The 26456-nt window shown below is 38.4% G+C and overlaps 1 protein-coding gene across 3 annotated transcripts in view; it reads right to left on the reverse strand.

Annotated features, from left to right (window-relative positions):
- Nucleotides 1-26456, reverse strand: part of LOC127436151 (S phase cyclin A-associated protein in the endoplasmic reticulum-like) — a 182098-nt gene that overhangs the window by 88433 nt on the left and 67209 nt on the right. For all 3 annotated transcript variants that reach the window (XM_051690107.1, XM_051690105.1, XM_051690106.1), the window contains 3 exons: nt 17290-17426; nt 6479-6544; nt 5473-5599 (listed from right to left, as the gene is read on the reverse strand). In XM_051690107.1, coding sequence (XP_051546067.1) covers nt 5473-5599; nt 6479-6544; nt 17290-17426 — 330 coding nt within the window. The remainder of the gene's footprint in view (nt 1-5472; nt 5600-6478; nt 6545-17289; nt 17427-26456) is intronic.

Here is a 26456-nt window from a genome sequence, read left to right on the forward strand (position 1 = left end):
TCCACAGACCCAGAATGTTTTTGACAGTCCCTCAAGTGTCATAAAGGCAGTCGATTTCTGCCTGGCTTTTATTTGAAAGCAGTGACAAACACTCCCTGGAAGAATGTAAATATGTGAGCTCATTCTGCTAAGGTAAGGGAGCACAGATCAGAGAAATGAGAAACCCTGAATATTCCTGGACGACAAGGAGGAAAAAAAGGCTCTTCGATCAACCAGTTCTCCCGGAGACAAAATGAAACCTGGTTTGACACAAAATAAACCATTAGAGGGCTCAGAGGGAGAGGCGGGCAAAGGTCGGAGACTGTGCCCAAGCAAAAGGAAGAAGGGGTGGGGGAGGCTGCATTACTGGAGGGAGTAGAAGGAGTGTGGTGAGTCTGGTGTTGTTCGAGGAATTAGGGGAGAAAGTGGAGACTGAATCAGATATGGAGACGCGAAAAAAACCCAAATGCGTAGGTGAGTCAGTGACATGAGAGATGCTTGTTAGGTCAAATAATCTAAACGCTTCTGACTTGAGGTGACTCTGAGGGGGAAGGGGTGGACATAGATGGCCAATGAAGGAGGAGACGGGTACTTATTTGACTTTGTCCTTGGATTAGAGGTGGAACTGCATTTGCAACCTTAGGTTCACAGACTTGCCTGGCTTTGGTGCATCAAGCCTGGGTGGCATGCAGACCTTTGCTGAGTGTTTCAGGAACTGGGCTGGAGGAATTCATGGCTGTGACTGACAGTCAAAATTAATTCCAGATACTGTACTCTTAAGAGAGTCTTATTCAAAAAAAGACTACAAGAAAGATTCTGAAGAGCTGTCATTTCCACAAGCACTTCACCATTTCAGCAACTTAGAAAAACAACAATGGCGGGAGTTCCTCAAAGCAAGGTCTCCATGGAAAACTCTAGAGCGAGTTTATTTAAGAGGCCTTGGGGACAGTACACGAGAAATATGCTCATGTTCTTGAGAGAAGCTGTCATTCGGAGACACTTCTAAGCAGAACAGGGCCTGAAGAGGGTGATGAGATGAAAAGGTCCGACAATAGAACATCTGTTGAAGGGAACATGGGGCATGTTGGTTGTATTATCAGAGTAGTACTAACCACAGACCTACCTTGGTAGAAGAGCCTGAAATGCCAAATACGTATTTAAACACTTAGTGCAAGGAAATTTCTGGGTAATTTTTTCAGCTTAATGTCTATGTCCTGCATCCGTAGCATGCTGTCAAATACTACAGACAATTTTATAAAGTTTATAAAAATGAATGGGACCTTAAGGGTGCTTTCACATTTGTTTCGACTGCTTGGACTGAACGCGGGTTCATTTCCTCCCCCTCCCGCCGCTGGTCTCTGTTCACATCATAATGTTTTGGTCTGAACCGTGGTCCGATTATGTTAAAGTGAGTACAAGCGGCAGCTGTTTTATCGCTGTTACTAGGTAACAACTCAAGAAGACCTAAGCTTCACTATGTTAACTATTAAAGTGTGTTAAGTATTAAAGTTTGTCTCTTTGGATTTACCACCAAATCTTGCCATGCACAGAATGACACTTGTGTTTGTCAGTCACAGATGCAATGAATGTGCAACGATGTGATGAATGTTAGCGTTTGTCTGCAGCAAGCCCGTGGATGCGAAGCAAGAGATCTGAAAAATGTGAGCTGCTCTCTGAAGGGGATTTATTTGGACACAAGCAGGTATGAGAAAAGCATTATGCCATAATAATTTTGATCAGGAGCTTGCAAAGATGAGAATTATATGTCATTACAAGCTGTTCACTTCCGTGATTTGGTGCCATTCATATCAGCAGCGAAGTTGCATGAACCGAACCACAGACCAACCAACTTTTCAAGCGGACTCGGATGCGGTTCCCGGGTGAGCACCAGAGTTCGGTAAACAGCATTCACATCACCCAAATGAACCGAACTTTGACATCATTTGAACCTGGGTGTGCATCAAAAGTGCTAGTGTGAAAGCACCCTAAAGCTAAAGCGTGCAATTTCCACGCCACTGCCGTCACCAAACACAACTGTACAAATAATGACCATTTTCGAAAGTTTCTCAGGTCTTCCTTTGGTAGTAAAAATAGATAGCTCCACCCTAAATGTAAGCCATTGGTTTTGAAAAGTTGTTTTGAAAGTGCCACAGAGCCAGTTCATTCAGCTGAAAAAAATCCAGAATATTCCTTTAATAGTTTAAGATGAAACATTTGGTGATGTCCTTTTTATTCATCTTAAATTGTCTTATCATTGTAACATTCAGAATAATCACTATTATTCAACAGTGGACATGTGGTTTATGACTGATCATTACGTACCCTTTACTCCCTTCTATGAGCTTACATTCTTCTCTCCTCCCTCTGCCCTACTCCTCTCCCATTAGCTCAGTATTACCACCCTCTTCTGTCTCTTACCTTTCTCCTCTCTCTCCAGAAACACCATTAACATCCTGCGTCTCCTCCCACTGGTCAATACCAGCACACCATCAAGGCTCCATTCACCCACCCACAAAACCAAAACCACTCCCCCCAACCACACATCCCTTCATTTGATGAGTGTATTACAGAATGTCACCAACGGAAACTGTTAAGGTTCCCTTTCATTAGCAAAAAGTGACATGTACCCAATCCATTCTCCTGTTATTGATCTGTGTGTATACTGAGAGTAACACTTATTTCAGGCCCTTGCTGAGACTGTTGTGTGTGAAAATCCCAGGAGATCAGCAGTTACAGAAATACTCAAATCAGCCCATCTGGCACCAACAATTATTGCACGGTCAAAATCACTGTGATCACATTTTTTTCTCCATTCTGATGGTTGATGTGAACATTAACTGAAGCTCCTGACCCATATTTGCATGATTTTATGCACTGCAGCCACACGATTGGCTGATTAGATAACAGTATGAATGATTGTTGGTGCCAGATGGGCTGGTTTGAATATTTCTGTAACTGCTGATCTCCTGGGATTTTCACACACAACAGTCTCTAGAATTTACTCAGAATGGTGCCAAAATCAAAAAACATCCAGTGAGCAGCAGTTCTGTGGACGGAAATGCCTAATTGATGAGAGAGGTCAACAGAGAATGGCCAGACTGGTTAGAACAGACAAAGTCTACGGTAATTCAGATAACCGATCTGTCCAATTGTGGTGAGAAGAATATAATCTCAGAATGCTATTCTGAGATGCGGGTTGGTGCTGTTTTGGTGGCACGAGTGGGACCTACACAATATTAGGCAGGTGGTTTTAATGTTGTGGCTGATTGGTGTATATGTCCAGGGACAGAAGCTTTATGTAGTACAAGAATTTAAATATTTAGGATTAATAATTGATCCTCAGCTTTCTTTTAAAAAACATGTGAAGAAAGTTGTGAATTCAGTGAAAGTCAATCTAGCCAATTTTAGATTAATTAGAAACATCTTAACTAAAGAGACATTAGTGTTATTCATGAATACTATGATTCTTCCACATATTACAAATTCATGACTATTTGGACACAAACATGTAAGTCCATTCTTAAGCCAGTTGAAACTGTCTATAAGCAAGCTCTTAAGGTATTAGACAAAAAGTCAAATAGTTTCCATCACTGTGGTATTTTAATTAAGTATTCTTTTTTGAGCTGGGAACATCTGATAAAATTTGCTGATTTAGTGTTGGTTTTTATGATTCTGAATGGTTTTGCTCCACCCATATTCACGGAGTACATTTATTAAATAACAGGAAGGTAAACAAGAACTGGTACAATGGGTGATAGTAGCATACCATTGAGAAAAAATATGTATAGTCAATTATCCTTTGCTTTTAGAGGAACCCATGACTGGAATAGACTTCCAATAGAATTAAAAAATCATGGTGGTTTCTCTAAACAATAAAAAATTTAGTTGATGTCAAATCAAAATGGTCAACATTTTTAGGTATTTAGTGTAATATTTTCGTTTTTATGAATTTAAATTTGTGGAAAATGTGAGGAAAAAAAACTCTCTCTCTCTCTCTCTCTCCCTCCCTCTCCCTCTCCCTCTCCCTCTCCCTCCTTTGTTAACATCAACCTGCCCAGGGACTACAGATGAAAATTAGCCATCTTGGCTAAATCTGGCACATTTTACATTGATATTATGTGTCTTAATGTGTATTGTCCCTGATTAAATAAATCAATTAATACAAATACAAAATTGTATAAAAGCCACAATGCACGACAGTAGCCAGCAAGGCCAGCCAAGCGCTTGGAAACATGTTTGGCTGTTTAACTAACGGGGAGCTACGCCAATTAATAACATCTGCGGCAATGAAAACATGCACCTAATCTGGCCCTCATTACCACATAACCGAGGGCAGAGAGTTGCGGATGGAAAGCGATACTCTGCATAGACTGCGAGACAGGGAGGACTGCAGCCAAAGCCATGCAGTTCAGGGGAGTCGGTGTTGAGAGCAGCCTGGAGGTTATCTTCAAGTCAAATCCCTCCACAAATACACACACACACACACATTCAATCCACATAGACTAAACTTCAGACAATAAATCTCCCAAGCTCTTGATTATTCCAAAAACTATTCAGAAGCTTCAGTCCCAAAACTACCCTGGTGTGACTGAGAGTTAGTAAAGCAGTAAAGACATCATATAACCATTCAGCTTTCTCGAGTCAAAAAAAGAGCTTTGCTCTCTGTGATGTAGCATTGTCATGTCATCAAAATACAAGTAGTCTATACCAATCCCAGTGACATTTCACAATTCTCAATACCCATTTCAATACCACAGCATAAATATGCTATTGTACAAACTCATTTATTTAAAGGTTAAATATTTATTAATAATATTTATAAATTATTAATTTATTTCATTTATTAAGCAGCCATTTTTATCCCAAGTGACTTACAAAAAACAATTACTACACACATTAGTTATATAGTTATTATTAATGTGATAAAAAAAAAAAACAAAAAAAAAAAAACAATGGTATGTCGCCTTCAGTTATTCCTCCAAGATTTTTTTGTATAAAAACTACTAAATAAATTAAATAGTAGTATGCTATTGAACACACTCCTTTATTTAAAAGATATATATAATATGTATAAATTATATTAATTGTTTGCATTATTAATTTATATTAATCAATTAATTTACAATAATAACTTTAGCAATATAATAATAACAAATGAAAACAATGGCATGTAGCATTAAAGTATTACTCCATTAAATAAAACTTGCTTAATCATTTTTCAAGTAATTATTCAAGTATAAACATTTATTAAAAAAAAAAAAAAAAAAGATGAGTGGTTTACTCTAACCAGATTTATTATGTTTCATCATGATCCGATATTTTGTGGATTTTACCGATTATGTGTGTAGCCACATTCCTCTGAGAGCATGAGCACAAATGCGCATATGAGTGCAAGTCAGCACTAAATACTTTTTTGTAATCTTAGAATTAAGAATGGGTGAAACTGCTGAACTTCGTATTGAGCAAGAAAGGTAGAGAGAGATCTGCACAAACCTGTTTCTCTAAAATTCGTGAGATTTCTCCCAGGGTTCTGTCCAGGCCAGACACTTTATTACTGGCCCACTGGCCACTGTCCTGTCCCTGTTGTTGCTTTACCAGGTCCTTCACCAGACGCTGGAGCCTGGAAGCAAACACAAACACACACAATTAAACATGTTTGTTTTTATATTATGGTGAGGACTTCCCATTGACTTTAAAAGCTAATTGAATAACTTTCACAAAACATGTCAAGAACATGTCTGGGTCATATTTCACCCCAAAATCAAAAGAAATAAGAATTAAAATTCAGCTAAAAAATTAAGCCTATTTTAGGACCATTTAGAGCTTTTGCATTGTGACATTTCCATCACAATTACGCATGCAAAATAATAATAATGCAAAAATTATAAAATAAAAATGTTGAATGATGTAAATAATTAATGTTCATAAAAATAATGTCAATGCAAAAATCCCTGAAAGCTTCATTTTCTTTAATGCAAAATATACAGGTTTTTTTGTTGTTGTTGTTTTTGTGACCTGGACATATTTTCATTGGATTATCCCAATTATCCTTGCTATACCCTAACCCTACACCTTACAGAATCTTTTGGCATTTTTAGATTGTAATTAAGACATTATTTAGTCCATTCATTAAACCGTTTTCTACATGGGGGCCAATGAAAGGTTTGCACAACGTAGGGGATTTCAGGTTTTACGTCTGAAATATGCATCTGAAATTATAGGACCTGAAATGTTTAAGTTTTATTGTTGCAGGGACCAAAATATAACAAACTTGACCAACACAAAGTAAAACAGCAAGAATAATAAACCGTAAGAGATATTCCTGCCTACATTGCTTAGCTATCAGAATTACACTATCTAATGGGCCAAACAACAAAAGTTCAATTAAGGTAAGACCAATCCTGGCATCATTTTTGAAGCAGAGTTTTAAAAAGACAGGAGCACTCTGTAGAAGACGCTAGCTTGGGTATACAATCAAAAAGTGGAACCAGGAGCTTACTTCGCCTTGTAAGGAGAGTCGGGGATCTGTGTCTTGGCTTCCATGCATGTCTCATACTCCTTAGCCCTGAAAGAGAAAGACAAACAAGTTTGTCAGAAAGAGAAGGAGAGAAAGACAGACAGAGAGCAACAGAGGAGTCTGATGGCTGTCAGCCTGAAGACATGAGGAGATAAGACGACGTGCGAAACAAAGGAAATGTCAAGAGGTCAAGCTAAGCCTTAAACTGTTTATTTAGTCTTTGGGCCACACTAGCAGCAATCACAAACTAACAAGCATAAACGAGTCAAAAACAGTCTTCACAGCAGGCTATGTTGTTTCACAGCAGGACATGACAAACTCTCTGATGGATACACAATTTAAAGGGATAGTTCACCCAAAAATGTCAATTAAATAAATAAGAGTGACTGGTTGTTGCTTGTGAATTACCCCCTTTACATCCTATTATGAGGACTAGAGTCACAGCCCAAAATAATGTTTGCTGTCAGTCAGCCCTGGAAAACTGGTGTGGTCCAACAAGCAAAATTCCTGACAATCACACGTGCCGCTCTGTCAGATAAGGATGATCGATCAGCTTCTGGGAAAAAAAAGCGTTTGATGGATGGATGTTCAGGGGCTGATAAACTCTCTTTCCGGAAGAGAACACTGAAAGTTGAGTGGTCAGAGAAAGTAAGGACCAGATCAACCTCACAAAACTCTAACAGTTTGATTTAGGAGTGAATTTAAAGTTAATTTGCACGTGCTTTGGGTTCAGTATAACTGGGAGAGGTTTTCTTTGCTTACTAACATTTACAATGCAAGCATGTGTCTCACAGGGATGAGCAAATAAAAAAATAAATAAATAAATAAATTAAAAAAATAAAAACACACACACACACACACACACACACACACACACATATATATATTAAATGAAATAAAAAAATGCATCTTTTTAAATTGACAAGTTGTTGTAAAGGAAGCCCTGTATAGTTGGGCTTGCTTAGTGCCATGTTCCCCAGACACCGATTAGAATATTATAATATATTATACAAAATATTATAACCTTTATTGCACAAAACTTAAATGAAAAATCAAAGACCTATAAACAATGCAAAAATATGAAATTCTAATATTTGTCAAATTTAAGATAAAAAATGTGCAAGCTGAGCATTTGAATTTTAGATGTGTGCCATACACTGACAAAGACTAAATTACATCAACCCATTCATTCTTTGATTTCATATGAATTACGTAGGGGCCTTTAGGTGTAGGTCTTTGGCTGTTGCATCATGCTCTCTTATTAGCTCCTCGCAGCATAATGCATTTAAAAAAAATGTTTTGTTGTTTTATATCACCGGTCTCTGTGACAGCTGTAGACTTTGTAAACAGTACACAAAAATCGCTTTTCACCTGTCAATCAATTTGCTCATTGTCATAGTGCTTTATTTGAAGCGGATCATTGAGGCTATGATCCATTATGTTTCTCAGTTGAGGGCGCTATGTGCCACTGTTGAATTTGACAGCCATAGGAACAAACAATGCTGCCCTTTTGCTCGGTTTTGGTCTCAAAATTATCTTTGGAGGGTGGGGTTTTGGAATGGGGGGGCGTGGCTATTTCAACAGCTCAGTCACGTGAAAGCTTCAGAACGCTAAAATTGCTTACAGCACTTGTAATGCGTCCTTGTGCTAAAAATAAAGCCACACAGTGCCACAAACATAGCAGAATGCAGAACAGTTGAAGTGAAACTTGACAGCTTAAAAAAAAAAAAAAAAAATGAAACTCCTGCATAAGCTGTAGAAAAATCAGTGAGACACAGCGTGACAGTCAAAGACGGCCATCTAGTACATGTCTGAAAAACAGCACAGATGGATGCAAAAATGCGTTCGATGTGAATGGGCCCCAAAGGGGTTACATTTCGAAAAGCGCATCTCAAGATCACAGCATTTTTTCCTTTCAGTCTGACAGTGATTGGCTTATTGTTAAATGCACTGAATTTGTTACAAAGTGGTGCTTTGATGCTATCGTGGAAGAGCTGTATAGGGGATGAATTTAGAGACACGTCTTCAAGGACAGGGTCTTACTGTGCTGACAGTAACGGTCACTGTAGGCATGCTATAATACAGTACAGCGCACTAGAGTTTAAAATTCTAAAAATTCATGCTCTTTAAACTCTGCCACTAAAACAAAGCAAAAAAAAACAAAAACAAATCTAGTTGGACTCTCTAACTCGACAGTTGTTGGACAATGAAATGAATGTACATCTACCAAGATAAAACAAAATTGCCAAGGTTTAATTTTTTTCAATATGGGGTGGTGTTGATAAAGTCAAGCCAAGCATCTAATCACTGGTAAAGCTAAACATTTGGTAAAAGATCAAATGCCTTCAGCAGATGCTGGGTCCAGGTAGTCGAAAAAATTACATAATGTGTCAGAGTTCTGGAGAGAGGCCACTGAGGCATACCAAAGTAAAAATTTGTCTTGACTACTAAAACTGTTGGACTGACTGGGTAACTTCTGGGTAATCTCTTTGGGGTGAATGTGTCACCACATTCCCCACGAACAATGAAAGCCAATTCTGATATACTCTGAGGAACAGAACAATCCTAGCTGACATGGAGACTCCAAATGGCGGTGTGCTTGGTGAAACAGTGTTGAACCATACCTGGCCTCGTTCTTATCCTCCAGATTACAATATACCTCTCTGACAGCTTTACGCCTGCACGGGTTAAACGGGGGGACAATTGCTGGCCCATCAATCTTTGAACGCGGCAGGCCCCATGAAACAGGCCTGGCACCATAAATATTAGTAACCAGCTATAAAGGGGGTGGGGTGGGGGGGTGCAGCTACAAAGCAGAGCTAATCATCAATTCATCACAATGTGCCCCACTATTCACCTCTGCCCATGCTGGATGCAGACCGACCCCTCCCTCAACTGACTGTAAAACCATCAATGACTCTGGACGGATAAAAAAAGAAAACAAATATGTATCTATTTAAAATGTGCAATGGGAGGCTCAGGCATTTTGCACTCCCAATTACAGAAAACATTTGGTCGGGCAGTGGTGCAATATTTTAATATTGCATCTGAGAGGCTCTCAATCAAATGGAAGGCAGTTTGACTGATGATGAATAAAAGAATAAAAAGGGAGTGAAAAATGTGACCTGTGGAACACATGCACAGAGAGGAACGAAGCTGGATTCGTCTATAAATTCTAAAAACATATATAAGGGGTTATATGTAGAATAAATATTGGACACATCCAGAGATTGGGAAGATTTACATGCACCTGATGGTAAATAAATGTCTAAGGTAAGCAGAGTCCAAGTGTCTTAAAGTCAGAGCTGTGGTCTAGTGTTTAGCACACATGCTCATACGCCTGTCCCAAATGGCACACTTGCAGTCTAGTACCTGTTGTTGTCCTTGAAGTCCATGACATTGTAGGTCACCCCATTTGTCATTTTATGATTCAGATGGGTGCTCACAAGCACCTTGTCCTCAAAACACCCTTTTGTCAAACAAATAGTTGTCAAACTATTGCCTACTAGACTAGACTACCATCTGACAGTCCATGCTGCATTTAGGGTGTATTAAAACTTGGTTTGGTTGCTAGGTTCAAAATGGAGTTTGTATTCTTCCCCCCGCCTCCTGCATCCGCAGGTTTCTGATTACATCTGAACCACAGGACGATTGTGTCATCAACATGAGCATCACGAGTGGCAGCCGTTTACCACTGTAACTAGGTAACAATTGAAAACGAGAAGTTTCATTGGGCTATTGACATATTTGTCTCTTTGGATTTACCATCAAAAGCTTTACATGGACAGAACGGCACTTGCGTTTGTCTCATCCGGATGCATTAAATGTGCAAAGATGTGCAGAATGTGAGCTGCTCTCTGAAGACATCCAAACCCCAGACCACCTTCTCAAGCGGACTTGGATGCAGTTCGCGGGTGTGCACCAGAGTTTGGAAAACAGTATTCACACTAACCAAATGAACCGAACTTCTATGTCAAATGAACCTGAGTGTGCACCAAAAGTACAAGTGTAAATGCAATGTAAGTCACCGAGGTTTGGATTCATAGGAGCAACATTTGGGTCCAAATGGTGCACCTGAAGTGAACTGGTAGTTCCATACATGTCCATGACATCACAAGACCAAAGGTGTCCCATTTGTCATTTTAGGACTGCTCACCCTGGTACAGACTTTACAGTGGATTACTATCCAACAGTCTATGTGGCATGTCACCAAAGTGTAGACTCAAAACCGCAAGGATTGAGGTCTTCATTTGGGACCAGGGAAGATGTTACGGAAAACCAGGAACATTGATCTGGGCCCTGTGACAAGAGGAGGCCAACTATGATCTAGCCTTCTCACTGAGCCCCAGAGGGGTGGCCCCACCTTCACATTTTTTTTGTCCCGAGCCCAGTGGATTTATTTAGCTGCTTTTCCACTATTGGGCCAGTGCGAGCCAGGGCTATCAACTGGCCAGCCGGAGCCAATAGCCTTGGACCTCGAGCCACAAGACCAAAATCGATCTGATTCCCACCATTGAGCAAATAGCCCTGCAGAGTTGCCCTAAAACCCACTGTTAATAAGCCGCCCTGGTGCCAACGTCACACACTCCGCCCATTTCACAAGCAAGAGGGAAGCTCAAGCTGAGATACCATGTTAACTAGAATATCGAGTTTATATCCTTTGTAACGTCTGTAAACATTAGCTAGCTAACAAGACCTGACTCAGCAAAACTCCTCTGACCCACCTCAATCCTGAGTTGACTTTGTTTGGCCCAAGGGTAATTGGCGGGGCAAAGGCCATTGGCCCCGAGGCAGCACGATGAAGCCCTGGAAGTGACCGTGGGAACGCAACTGGCCCTGGCACGCCCGCATTTGGCTAGATAGTGGAAACGCTGCTATTGATGGTCTTGTTTGGGATAGGGCCACTGATCCATGGTAATCTTTCGGGAGGCATGGAGTTTGGATTACAGCTTGCAACATTCTCCCCATTTTCTATTCACACTTCACCATCAATAAAAAGAGTGAAAAAGCCCCCCCAAAAAAATATTTGTGAGAATCAGGGGACTGTGGCCATATGGACTGAAAGCTATAGCCTACCCTGAGCCCAGGTATACTGGTGCCCTGTAAGGACACTCACTGGAAAATTGATCCATAATTTCCTTGTAGTTCTGTACCCTATCTTCCTTTCTGTCTTTCTATTTGGAATTTTTTGTCTGAATAAGTGAGTAAAGTGAAAGCCTCTGGGAGTGCTGAACAGGGGGTCTTTTGTGTGCCGCCACATCTCTGAGTTAAATCAACACACTGAACACTCTGTTCTCATGCCTGGGGAAAAGACAAGCAACACACCCAGCCAAACAAGAAAGAAAAGCCATCAGAGAGATGGAAAGAATTAAAGGAACAGTTCACCCAAAAATGAAAATCCTATTATTCGACCTCATCTATTTCCAAATCAAACCCGTATAACCTGCTGCTGTGGAACACAAAACTAGACATTTTTAACAATATCTTAGCCACTCTTTTCTAAATAATGAAACTGAATGAGGACTGAAGCTGTCAAGCTTCAAAATCACAAAAAAGTTCCATAAAAGTATCATTTGTCATAAGTTGTCCAACAACTGAAGCTATACGATAGCAACTGTCTGAGGAGCAGACCAAAGTGGTTATCCACTAAAAACCTTTAAATCCGATTTAGTTTTTGTTGGTTCATGAGTGCAGTCATGAAGTCTGATTAATGAACGAATCACAATTTTCAATCACATATCTTTCAATGAATGGATTAATAGAGTTCACACAATTGGTCTATTTGTTGCCAAATCTGACTGATCCAGTAGCAATGGTTAACAGCCCACTAACAAGAAAAATATTCAGTGAACGACTCAAAATTTCAGTCTGTTCTGTACAATAACCGTTGCTTGACTTCAGAAGATTTGGAATATATTGCATGAGACTATATGCACTACTTTTTAATGATCATTTTATGGTACTTTTATTAGGGATGTATGAGACTTTGACTAAACGGTTCTAATGCTGCTAGTCGACACTGGAATTACTAGTCGGTTAATATTTCCCCCTATTAAACTGATCCTCATTTTTACACATTTACGCTTGGCTTTATATTTTTACAGAGGCTGTGCTTAAATTACTGTCATATTAATGTTACATAATTTAAATAGAATTCATAATACAAATATTATTTTAAAAAGAGGATATCTGGAGCAGATATGTTTTATTTCACCGTAGGCTGCGCGTGCTTCTTCCCTCTCTCTTGCGGCGTGCATAGGAAAATGTCCTCTGGCTACACAAGCAAACTGAGCAAAGTAGTTATGAAATCACTTCGGTGGTGGTGCGGGAATCAGATTTCCAAACGTCTGAAAATCCCTATGGATGTTTTCACATTTGAGTCTTCTTTAAATCTGTGCATTCTTGTATGTTATTTTTCCACTGTGCAGGCTTTTTCAAGCACAGGATAGCCGCCTCAGGTGAGTCAAGTCCCGTCTTTCACTGAACCATGTAGACGTGTTAATTTTGCTCATCAAAAAATGTATGCTTTAGAGTAAGTAGCCTACAAAATAACTGTTAACACTGCTTAACGGATTAAACTATATTTTCATGTTTAGAATACATTAGGTTTGTTGTAGGCTACATCACAGGCCTATTTTTTTCTATCCTATGGCTACTTTTTATTGGTTAACATTCTTTACAGAACAGCTGTCATATTAGATCAATGGTTAATGCACGACTGCACGTCGTGAAATACGCGCAACTTTTCAGTGCATTTTTGTCTCTCGTAGATTTGGCTTAGCCTACCTGTTAATTATTTTCAACAATGTCCTGACTGTTTTTATATGTTAAGTAACTTTTACGTGGTGAATTCCATTTAGAACAGGCTGGGTTTCTGTATTGGTCTGTGCTATTCATACAATTTTTTTCGATAAATATGCCTGTTAAATATTCGCTAACGTTGAATCAGTGAATGCGTGTCATGTTCTATATTTAATGTACATTGATGATAATGCAAAAGCCAGCACATTGCAGATAAATGCCCCTTTTCAGTGGAATTTAGCTTCAGATTTGGAATAGATTACGTATTCTAAATAGGTCGCATAAACACATTTTTTTAACTATTTTCTGAAGGTTTGTTTCTTTTTAGACTAGTCGACTTCCAAATTTCCGTTTAACGTCAGTGAAATTAGTCGTTCAACACATCCCTGGCTTTTGTCATTTTTGAGCTCGACAGCCACGATCCTCATTCCCTTTGATTACAGTATATGAAAAAGAGTAGCCAGGGCATGATTTAAAAATTCCCCTTTTGTGTTCCACAGAAGAAAGTCATACAGGATTGGAATGACATGAGGGTAAGTAAATGATAGCAGAATTTTCATTTTTGGGTGAACTATTCTTTAAGAGTGAGAAACGAGGCGAGAGAGAGTGAGAGATTCCAAAAGTTTAAAGCCAACATCCAATGCAGACACAGGCGGACATGCTACTTTCACGGTAATTAAAACCACACATGTTTGCACATGAAGAACAAGCCATATATTTAAAGAATAAATCAGGGTGCAGCTAAGGAAATTACAAAGCTTTTTTCCACACCACGGCAGTGCCGGGTACTGAACGGGCTTAACAATGACATTGGAAGACAGGGCAACTTGGGAGGGCCATGAAAAGCTCTCTAGTGTTTTACAAACGCCACACTGTGCTCCTATAAAACGGCTCATTTCCACCCCGTGGTGGAGCCGCCAACCTCAGCAGGCCAAGGCAGTGGGCGGCCATGATTTACGAGCATGTAGCGCCTGTTCTCTCTCTTTCATTCTTTCCTCCTCACCCTCTTTACCTCACCGTGTGAGTGTCACGGGGCTCAGTGCAGGAGTGACGGAGAACAGAGGAGGCTCATGTTGTCACTCTCCCAGCCAAAGCTCAGAGCTGCTTTCTGCCCTGTGAGCTACCTCTGAATTAATGAGCTCAGGAGCAGCACAGACTGTCGGTCTCCTCTCTACTGCATGTTAAGAGACTGTTAGTAGACCTCAGAGATGGGGATGGGGGGTAATGGCAACTACACATCACAACTAGGGGTGTAGAAAACATAACAGTTTACCATTTCTGTGTTCTTGAGTTGTAATAATTTCAACACCGTAAGATCTAACTTATGAACACTGAAATGTCACTACAACATACTGATATTATTATCTACAACTGACAAATGACATCTTACGAAGGTAGACATTTTATTACAACTTCCAAATATCGTTATCTACAACATACTGTAGATATTTTATTGAAACTTATGAACGTAGAAATGTTATTACAACTTATAAAATATTGTTATCTTCAACATAGATGTTACTGAAACTTGCGAATGTAGAAATTTCATTACAACTTACAATTATTGTTATCTACAACAGAAATGTCATTGAAACTTACTAATGTTGAAATATCATTACAAGTAACAAAATATTTATTACAACTAAAGTAGAAAATATATTACAACTAACAAATGTCGTTATCTACAAAATAAATTTTACTGAAACTTACTAACGTTGAAATATCATTACAACTAGCGTAGAAATATCATTACAAGTAACATAAAATATTTATTACAACCAACGTAGAAAATGTATTTCCATTAACAAATATCGTTAACTACAAAATAAATGTTATTGAAACTTATACTAATGTTGAAATATCATTACAACTGACATTGAAATTTCTTTACAACTTGCGTTGAAATTTCTTTACAACTTGCGTTGAAATTTCTTTACAACTTACAAATATCATTATCTATAACGTAGAAATTTCATTACAACAGACGTTGAAATTTCAATACAACTTACAAATGTTATCTATAATGCAGAAAAGTTATGAAAATTTACAAACGTGGAAATTCCATTACAACGAACGTTGAAACTTCATTACAACGAGCAAAGAAATGTCATTACAACTTACTAATATCGTTATCTACAACAGAGAAACTGTAATACATCTGAAAAACATAGAAATTTAATTACAACTTACAAAAACATTATCTACATCATAGAAATTTCATTACAACGAACATTGAAACTGAATTACAACTTACTAATATCATTATCTATAATGTAGACATTGTATTAAAACTTACAAATGTGGAAATGCCATTACAACAAGTGCTGAAATTCCGTTACAACTTACAAATATCGTTATCTATAACGTAGAAATTTTATTTAAATTTACAAACGTGGAAATTTTATTACAACAAATGTTGAAATTTCATTACAACTATCGTTAAAATTTCATTACAGCTTACTAATACCATTATCTACAATGCAGAAATTATATTAAAACATACGAACGTAGAAATGTCATTACAACTTACTAATATTGTTATCTACAGCAGATAAACTGTATTACATCTTACGAACATAGATATTGCATTACAGCTAACACATTTTTATTATCCATAATGTAGAAATTTTATTAAAATGTACAAACGTGGGGGGCCTGGGTAGCTCAGTGGTAAAATACGCTGGGTACCACCCCTGGAGTTCGCTAGTTCGCTAGTTCGAATCCCTATAATGTGGTTTGTTCTCGGTGGGGCGCATGGTGAATTGAGCGTGGTTGCCGCGGTGGATGGCGTGAAGCCTCCACACGTGCTATGTCTCCGTGGCAACGCGCTCAACAAGCCACGTGATAAGATGCGCGGGTTGACTGTCTCAGACGCGGAGGCAACTGGGATTCGTCCTCCGCCACCCAGACTGAGGCGAATCACTATGCGACCACGAGGACTTAAAAGCACATTGGGAATTGGGCATTGCAAATTGGGAGAAAAAGGGGAAAAAAAAAATCCCCCCAAAAAAATTTACAAACGTGGAAATGCCATTACAACTTACGTTGAAATTTCATTACAAAACCTACTAATATTATCTACAAGAGAAATTTTATTAAAACTTACGAACGTGCGTAACTTACTAATATTGTTAACTAGAACATAGAAATTTAATTTATTATTGACTTATACAGAAATTCCTAAAAGTTTGTACATAAAACGATTTAAAAAAATAATCAATACCCATGCTTTACTGTTAAAATTATTGTCTTAACCATCTGCTGAAGGACAGGTCCTTAAATTAAATTCACAAAAGGCCCCCTAATACACAATCACACAGAGTGACGATTATCAGCTGATGGTAAAGTCACGCAAATGCAAAGTTTTATAAAAAAGACTCCCTGACTTTTAGTATAGAATAATCTCCTACCAACTCTGCTGCTGTTAACTCCACCTTCAGCTGAACTGACAAACAACCGTACCACATTTACTCTCATACTTACACTGATACACACATACACACACACAACAATTGTGACAGGAGGCAAAATTGATAGTGCCCAGGTCTAGGATCTGACACTGCGACGCGTTCACTCCTATTTGTTGATTACTATCGATTTTCTTTGATACTTCATTTAAAAATCAATAGTTGGAAGACAGAAAAACAGGCATGCTTTACACATACTTTAACATACTATTGTATACTAGAGAAGCCTCCAGTTTTGGCAGCGTGGTGGCAACCAATTAGGAAAAAAGCTCTTAACAGGTGAAAATGGGGGGGCTAATGGATCGATTCTCACTTTTTCCTCCCCAATCACAGAGAGTGGCCATAAATTAAGCTCATCAGTGTTGCCTTGCAGACAGCCGGGATGCACATCGCCTCTGCTCTCCATCTCCTTGTCACTCATAAAGCTCTCACATACAGCAACATCACCCTCCAACCACACAGAGAGAGGGAGAGAGTGATAGAGAGAAAGAAAAGAGAGAGCGAAAGAAAGGAGGGATGCATCACCTCGAGTTCATGCGTGCCCGCAGTTTCTTGGCCTTTTTCCGAGCTTTCTGCCTCTCTTCTGCGTCTTTTGCACTCTCTGAGGGCATGCTGTTGTCCGTCATGATGTCTACGATGTACTTTTTTTGTGATAGGTGTTCCTGCAAATAAAAACATAAGAAAATTGTGTTACAACAAATATCACTGTCACACTAGATGTTTTGGTGCAGTTCCAGCTTCGACTGACCCTAAATTAGAAATCTGAAAAAAGTCCAAAAAGCAATGTGCTACGGTCCATAAAACGTAAACATGCAATATCACCTTTTTGTGCATGTATCAACTTTTTGGGTTTGGACTACAACCTAATGTTCTAAGTGTGAAAAAGGTATTTCCATTCTGGCATTCAAACCACAAGAGGGACGTAAAATATTAACCCAGTGAACTGAGCATGAGAAAGCTTAATGAGGCAGTTCTTGGTGGCACTGGATTGAAAGCTTCCTTTAACTTGCCCGTATTTTGCATAAACGCATATTAGATTCTTTACAGCTCCATGAACAGTCCTCTCGGGTCACTGCTGTATGCATCTACCAGAAGCCCAAGACGCACTGGAATAAGGACACATGGGTGTGTCAGAATAGAACGATGTGGGAAGAGATTACATATCAAAACGCCAGTTTCGCAGGACTCTCTCCACCTAGCACATGTCCAAAGGCTGGGCTTCAACTCACTCACTAGGATGTAAAGCAGAGCCCCTCCACTGAAAGCCCAGGTGTTAACTTCATTGTGTGGCAAGTAGAGTTCTCCAAGGCCAGGCATTGTGTTCGGCAATTATGACGGCATCTCCTCCACTCTCCGCTGGCATTAAGGTGGCGGAAGTGCTGAGAGGGGAGAAAGGTATAACTTTCCGTCTCTTTCTGATGATGCCGATATTTCCATGGGAAGAAAGATGTATGTAACTCAATTTCGTACGACGTGAGGCATGTGCCAGAAAGCAATTATCCAATTATCCTGTCATCCGGCACCTCGGAGGATGGGAGCCACGGGTAAGAGAGATAAGAGTTTGAGTCAATACTTAAGAGATCGTATGCTAATGGTAGAGGATGGGGCAAAATATGTGCTGGCTTGATTCTGGAGCTACAACTTGAGAAATGCGGGTGCCAAATTGGATGCAGCAAATACATGTCCAGCATCCACTTTGCAAGTTTACAAATGTAGATGTTATATGTCTTAATGAAAGTTTTTTTTTCATTGAAAAAATAAATTATATTCATTATAACTTTCATTAAAAGGAATATTCCAGGTTCAATACAAGTTAAGCTCAATCGACAGCATTTGTGGCATAATGTTGATTACGACATAAAATATTTTTCAACTTATCCGTCCTTTTCTTTAAAAAAAAAGCAAAAACTGAAGTTGCAGTGAGGCACTTACAATGAAAGTCAATGGGACCAATTTTTGGAGGGTTTAAAGGTGGAAATGTGAAGCTAATAATTTTATAGAAGCACTTACATTAATTCTTCTGTTAAAACTCATGCATTATTTGAGCTGTAAAGTTGTTAAAATCATATTTTTTTTTTTTTTTTTGTCATTTTAAGGTTTGGTGACAATACATCGTCATGGCAATGAAGTTGTAAATTTGGCTATAACTTCACAAAGAAAAGGTTAATAAGCGATTTAATCACCCTAAAATCATGTTAACAAGCATACTGTTTACATCTTGTGGCTATGTTTTTGAAACTGCCCCATTCACTTCCATTGTTAGTTCCTCACTGTAACCAAGACTTTTGCTTTTTTAAAGAAAAGGAGGGGCAAGTCTAAATTAATTTTTGTGGTAATCAATATTATGCCACAAAACGTAAAATAAAAACAAATTAAAATAAAAAAAAATGATGGAGGACCTTGAAATGGGTGGCTGTTTTTAACAGAAAGTTCTATATCTGCCAAGAGAGTTGTTCCCTGTGCTTCAACAGTTGTTGTTCCTACATCATACATTGGGGTCATACAACAATGCCCATGTTCCCAGATGAAGTATACTACTCACCTGCATACCTAAAGAATGTACTTAATTAATGGTCGAGAAGTACAGTGCAAGAAAATGTATGTGAACCCTTTGGGTACACACCTGCGTATGTATAAATTTGTCTTAAAATCTGATTTGATCTTCATCTAAGTTAATAATGAACAAACCAATCTGTTTTAACTAATAACACAAAAATTATTGTATTGCTTCTGTACATATTGACTACATCATTCAAACATTCAGTGTAGGTTGGAAAAAGTAAGTGAATCCCTGGGCTAAAGATGACAAATAAAGTTGGCAAACCTTGCATCCAATTAATGAAACGAGATTGGAGGTGTGGTTTAGAGCCATTTTGACTTATAAAGCACTAAAACATTTTGAGTTTGTTATTCACAAGACCTCAGAAGACCTACGATCAAGAATTGTTGCTTTGCATAAAGCTGGAAAGGGTTACAAAGTTATCACCAGGAGCTTAGATATTCATCTGTCCACAGTTAGACAAATTCTCTATGAATGGAGATAATTTATTACTGTGGCTACTCTCTCTAGAAGTGGCCGTCCAGCCAAGATGACTCAAAGGGAAAACAGCAGAATGCTCAACAAGGTAAAAAGAACCCTAGAGTGACAGCTAAAGACCTGAAGGAATCATTGGAACTGGTTAACATCTCTGTTCATGAGTCTACTATATGGAAAACATTAAACAGGACACCACGAAGGAAACCACTGCTTTCCAACAAAAACATTGCTGCACGCCTGAAGTTTGCCAAAGACCACCTTGACACTCCACAATGCTACTGGGAAAATGTTTTGTGGGCTGATGAAACTAATGTTGAATTGTTTGGGAAGAACACACAGCACTATGAATGGAGTTAAAAGGGCACTGCACACCAAACATGAAAACATCATCCTAAAGTTGAAGTACGGTGAAGGGAGCATTATGATTTGGGGCTGCTTCGGGGCCTGGACCGCTTGCCATCATGGTGGGAAAAATGAATTCCCAAATTTATCTAGATATCCTACAGCAGGGCTTCTCAACCACTGGGTCACGACCCACTTTTGCATCATTGTCAGCTGGATCGTGAGATCTTTTCTGTCATGAGTACAAATCACCAATTAGAAGGATAGAACTATACATTTGCAATGTTTGGGGCAACAGTGACCTTATTGTTAAGTCGTGTTAAATATCTCCAGGATTACGTAAAGGACCGTAAGAGGCTACATTTCTCTGTCCTTAATTATTAGTTGTCCAATCACAATAATCCATCAATGCTACAAATCATTATTTTTGGACAAGGTCTCTTTACGTAGTGTTGCATGTGCTAGCTCATGCATTACCGTGCTAGTCTGAATCCAATCCAATCTCTGGACATCATCATTTCAGAGCACCTGTTCCAATTGTCAGACTGAACAATTTCAGCGATCACTGATGTCCACAGCACAAATGTTGCAAGACAAGTTACATGCTGAAAAATTAGTCTTTGAAACAAAATAATGAAATAATTAAAAATAGTGATGCTTGTCTTCGTGATTGCCATTACCGTAACAAATAGAAGAACAAATATGAGATCACTAGATCTTCCAAAAGCTTTTTGAGGGATCATTAATGCTGAACAATAACGAAGTGTTGAAGTTTTAATATCCACGGCACAAACAGCCTTGAATGCTTGACACCTGTCCTTAATGAATTAGTTTGAGACAAATGTGACAAGTTGCCTTATGGACCTCCATTTGAAATCTGTACATTTAAATCATATAGTGTTTCAAATGGATGAGTGATTGTGTGTGCATTTGAGGGGGCATCCCCCTGCATCCCTCGGGACCATGAGTCGAGCCCTGTAGTCATAACCATTGCCTCCCTATGCCAAGAGAGGCATCTGTTGAGTAATCTCTCTGAAAGGCGATCTAGTTTGCCTGCCGTTCACTTAATGGGATTGTTTCTATAACACCTCAAAGACATGCACCATCTTGAGATTATATCAAAGACGGGTCTGTAGGAGATGGGAGCGCAACAAAAACAGATCTGTGAGGAGATCAGGGCTTGAGCTAAGCTCATAACGTGAAGCAAACCATTATGGCAATAGTCAATTGCTTCAACAAACAGTGCTTTGCACACAAGTTTGAGATTTGAACAGAATTTCATTAAAAGCATTAAAAAAAAAAAAAAAATCAGGTCCTAACTTGCTGCAGTCTCTAAGTCTATTTTTATAGAACTGAAAATGTACCTTACTCTTTTTAATACAATGGCAGTTAATAATGACTTACTTTAAAGCTTAAATGGATCCAAATGCATCCTAAAAGTAGTCCATGAGACTTGTGCATCACATTCAAAGTCGATACGATATGGCCTAGTTTTTACGTTTTTACTGAAAGTAATTTTTTTGTTCATGAGTGCATGAAGCTTGTTTACAGTGGCTTTTTCACTCAAGAACTTGTGCTGTTTAGCACAAAAAATAAAAAAAAAACACTATGAATGAGCCAAAGCACTCATGAATGCACAATGGATGTCAAAGTTTTCACTGAACAATGGCTTAAATTTTGGATTGTTTCACAGCAAAACCATATTACATGCCTTCAGTAGACTTGGAATATGACCCACAAATCATATGGACTACTTTTGAGTCCTTCTTTAACTGAAGCACTGCCACTGTATTGAAACGACAGAGCAAGATATTCACTAAAACATATCCTTTTGTTTTCAGCATAAAAAAATCATACAGGTTTAACCCTTCCCTTGGTCTTGCGGGTCATTTTGACCCATTTTTTTAAATTGGTTCTAAATAGGTCAGAAAGTTTCGCAAGGCCAAGGAAGGGTTAACATGACATTAGGGTGACTTATAACAGAATTTTGATTTTGGGGTGAAATATTCCTTTACAGTTTGTCATTTAATTTATTTTTATTCAATTTTATTTTAAATTAAATGTAATTATTTTATATTAAAAAAATTAAATACTATTATTTTATATTTTATTTTATATTAAATTAAATTAATTTATTTATATGCTGGGGGCGGGGGGTTGCTGAATGGCTTTTCGTGTGTTCCTATGCGGTTGCTAGGGTGTTCTGTGTGGTTGAGCCCATGGTTAAATCTCTATGATATTCTGGTCCCCAGATATGGTTAAGTCTATGGGATTTTTTCCCAGTTTTATCATCCGCCATGCTAAAAATCCTCCAGCCACAATAAGCCACACGATCTGAGTTGTTATTCATTATAGCAGAAACTGTGTGGGATGACTTAAGTCACATTTTAATTCTAAGTATGAGCAATAGTAATAGTGATGCTTGCCTCAGCAAACACCACTAGTGACATAAAAAATGTATGCTCTATAGGAACTCTGACAATGTGGCATATGACGACCTATCAAATTCGATGGACAGGTGATGGACAGGTGTCTACTTGCACAAAGGGACAATAGAAGCTGGGCAGCGAGAAAGAGAAATGCAAGAGAGAGATAAAAAGTGAGAGAGGCCAGCCCATGGGCATCCTGAAAAAAACCACAGCGCATTCTGTGGGGCGTAACGAGAGACCACTCAAAACATCACACCTCCGCCGGTGCTCTCACGGTCACACTGATACGTGTCCCCATCCTCCACTCTTTTGTGTGACACAAAAGGGTCGGCAGAAGATGGCTTTCCCTCCCTGATGTGAAACAGACAGCTGTTTGTCATCCAGGTATAATGTAAAGACAGGAGGTGTAAGGTAACTAACCCACAAACACAACCTCAGTTATGCAGCCCCTGCAGTATTTTCATTGTGTCACTTTGGAAGCATCGGTTAACATGGTGTATCGGAGTTCTGAGAGAAAACATAGCTTTTCTCTTAGAAAAAAAGAATGATTTTGGTAGTGTTCATTGCAACACACAATTTGAAGACCCTAAAATAAAACAAAAAAGTTGCTCGACATTATATATTACATTTTATAATTTTATTTAATATTTTATAAAATGGATAGTTCTGACAAGGCACAAATGCGCCAGGCTTATATGCAATGAATTGAAGGTGTAACATCTATGGTGTGCAAAATCTGTTCACCTAACTACTGTTATGTATCACAGCACAGCACCCACAGGCCAACTATTAACCTTAGTTTACATGTCAGGGAATATTAGTGCAATATTTGAATAATAATAATAATAATAATAATAATAATAATTTTTAGTCAGTATTAAAAATGACCGAAATTTCGGTCTGTGTGTTACACAAAGCTATAGTATGACTTCAAATGACTTGGAATAGAGCATTTGGATTAAGTAGTGTGGATGCATTAGAGGGAGGTCAGCGCGCCAGCTGTACAGGCAACACGCCTCATCAAACCAACGAGCAGGCAGCTCATCCTTCCACAAACACGCTTTTGCACTCAAAGTCAGCTTGACAGACCACAACAGAATGCAGGGATTTCGAGAAGCATTTTTCAAAGTTTCAAACTACTCTTAACTTGGTTAAGTACCTACAGGTGCTGAAAACTAGTCAGAGTGTAGAGTTATCGGAGATGTATCATACCATAATAAAAGACCGACATGGGGGATAAAAATAATTTATATAAATGGCACACGAGTCTCCACGAGTGATTGCACAGAAACAAGGGAGAATAGCAAAAAATGTGAGAGAGTCTAAGTACAGCACAGAAAACCTCATTACTGAGAATTTCACAGTCATAACTAAGTAAACAAAGCAGAAAATGCAGCTCTGCTCAAGGATATCCGCTTTACTTTCTGCTACGTGCCTTAAACGAAACACTGAATATCTTAAAAGATTTTATGTCACTAACCTGACAAACTTATGCAAATTCTGTGATTATTTTGTTCTTAAAAGCGCTCATTCTATCAATGCAGAACCTTGTGAATGCAACTCACCTTCCAGGTAGACTGATAAAACGTCCTGTGTGCGTCTACTCATGGAAGTTCAATCAATCAAACCAGCCAATCAGACCTGCGCTGACTAATCGATAAAGCGTTTTCCAGTTTTGTGTGCTATAAGCATCAGATGGTTAGTGCACAGACTGTGGGTGGTCCGTGGGCATGCTGTCTGAGGCTGAGACTACATAAAACCAACAATTAAACAGAGCATATGAAAGTAGGCCAATAATTAGGTTATGTTCAGTGATATAGAAATAAAAAACAAACAATATTTTGACAGTAAAGCCAATTTTTGTAATGCTTGTCTGTTGCCACTATATATACATAGTATATATATATATATATATATATATATATATATATATATATATACACACATACATACACACACACACACACACACAAACACAAACACAAACACAAACACAAACACAAACACAAACACAAACACAAACACAAACACACACACAAACACACACACAAACACACACACACACACACACACACACACACACACACACACACAGTATATACAGTATATAGACAAGACTGGAACTGACACTAGGCAAAATTGACTAAGTATGTTAATCGGCTAATCGTGCACAGTTTTTGACAAATATCAGCCGATTAATCGGCCTGGCCGATATACTGGTCTATCACTAGTTGAGAGATATAGGAAAGGGATAAGGACACCAAACGACAAGGGGCTAGATACGAACCTGCATCTCCCACATGAGCACTACCACTCAATGTGCCTGGAGCATGTGCTCCAACCACTAGGTTGAGGCTCCAAAAAGCTTCATGTTAACAAAAAACTGGGTGTTCAGCTTTGCTTCTTGATCTGGTGTCAAATAAGGAGGATAAATAAAACTCCAATATATCAAACACAAGAGGCCTGGAGCGGCCAATATATCACATTAAACCAGAAGAGATGACATCTAATAAAAGAGAGTAAGAAGACCAAAAGGCAATCCAAGTGTCCCGCAGCCTCATTGATCCATCGCTGTTGATAATCTCTGCATTTTCCATTTAACGCCCGAGTCTTTAAAAAAGCTAAATATGACTAAATACGAGGACAGACGGAGGCTCTGGGCACGCATTTGCTGAAAAACTATGTTGTGACCTCTGCACGGTTCAGCCAACCATCTTAGTTTTAATTAAAAATCTTTCATAACGGCAAGAATTATGGAAGTGCCGACTGGAAAATAGTTGGCGGTTGCATAAATGAAATACTGCACACAAAAATGGGCAGAGACATAAATATGAAGGGCCAAGAAGTCCATGGCAAGACTATCCAAACAAAAGTCCTACGGCTGGGTTTCCTTTAAACGCTGCAAGTGTCAATGACTTGCCAAAACTGCACATTTTGACACATATTGCTTAAACTCAGAGGATCACATATAGCTTAGAAATAGGAGGAGGACTGTAAGAAATGTGTTCTTTCCCAATAATGTCCCAGTGATCTTTCACTCCAAAATCAAAAGTTAATGAGAAATGTTATTTTGAATAAAGAAAATGGCACCAATTTTAGGACCAGCTAGTACGCACCTCCTCTGCAAACAAAAAATAAAAATAAACAAATTTAAAAAAAATCTACTACTTATATTCTCATTACCATAATGTCAAAAATTATTTACATTGTAAAGTATTTTTTCATCATGATAGAATTTGTTGTACTTGCTTGAAATTATGCTGATCTTAATTTAAAAAAAATAACAATTGCATAAAAGCATTTTTTTTTTTTTTTAATACAGCAAAAAATGGCTGCATTACGGTAATGAGGATCATCACTGAAAATAATCAGAAGAGTAAAGGTAAAATATCAAGACACATTACAGTAATGAGCATTTGGGGGGAAATGTGCTTAATTGTCACAAATATTAATGTCACACTTAAAAAATAAATAAATAAATAAATAAATAAATAAAGGTCCTAAAACAGGCATTTTCTTAAAACACTGACTTTTGAGAAAATTATTTTGAAATATAACCTGGACATTTTCTTGACAGGCTTCGTGAGATTCACCCAAAAAAAGTTTCTAAATTCAATTTCTTTAAACATTGCATTATATAAATCACAGGTAAATGGCTATTTCCTTATTTTATATAAACAACTGTAATGTAGACAAAAGTTGTTTAAAAACTAGTTCAGCGTGTTTTAATACATCAAGTATTAAATACATCAAGCTAATTTAATACATCAAGCTTTACAGTTTAGACAGGGCGCATTAAGTCAGCTGCACCTGACGTGTCACATGGTTGCAAGGCACGGTGCAGTGGCTCGGCTGTATGTTTATCACGCTGTCAGGCAGAAAAA

Source organism: Myxocyprinus asiaticus, chromosome 46 (genome assembly GCF_019703515.2).
Source record: "Myxocyprinus asiaticus isolate MX2 ecotype Aquarium Trade chromosome 46, UBuf_Myxa_2, whole genome shotgun sequence".
Classification (NCBI taxonomy): domain Eukaryota; kingdom Metazoa; phylum Chordata; class Actinopteri; order Cypriniformes; family Catostomidae; genus Myxocyprinus; species Myxocyprinus asiaticus.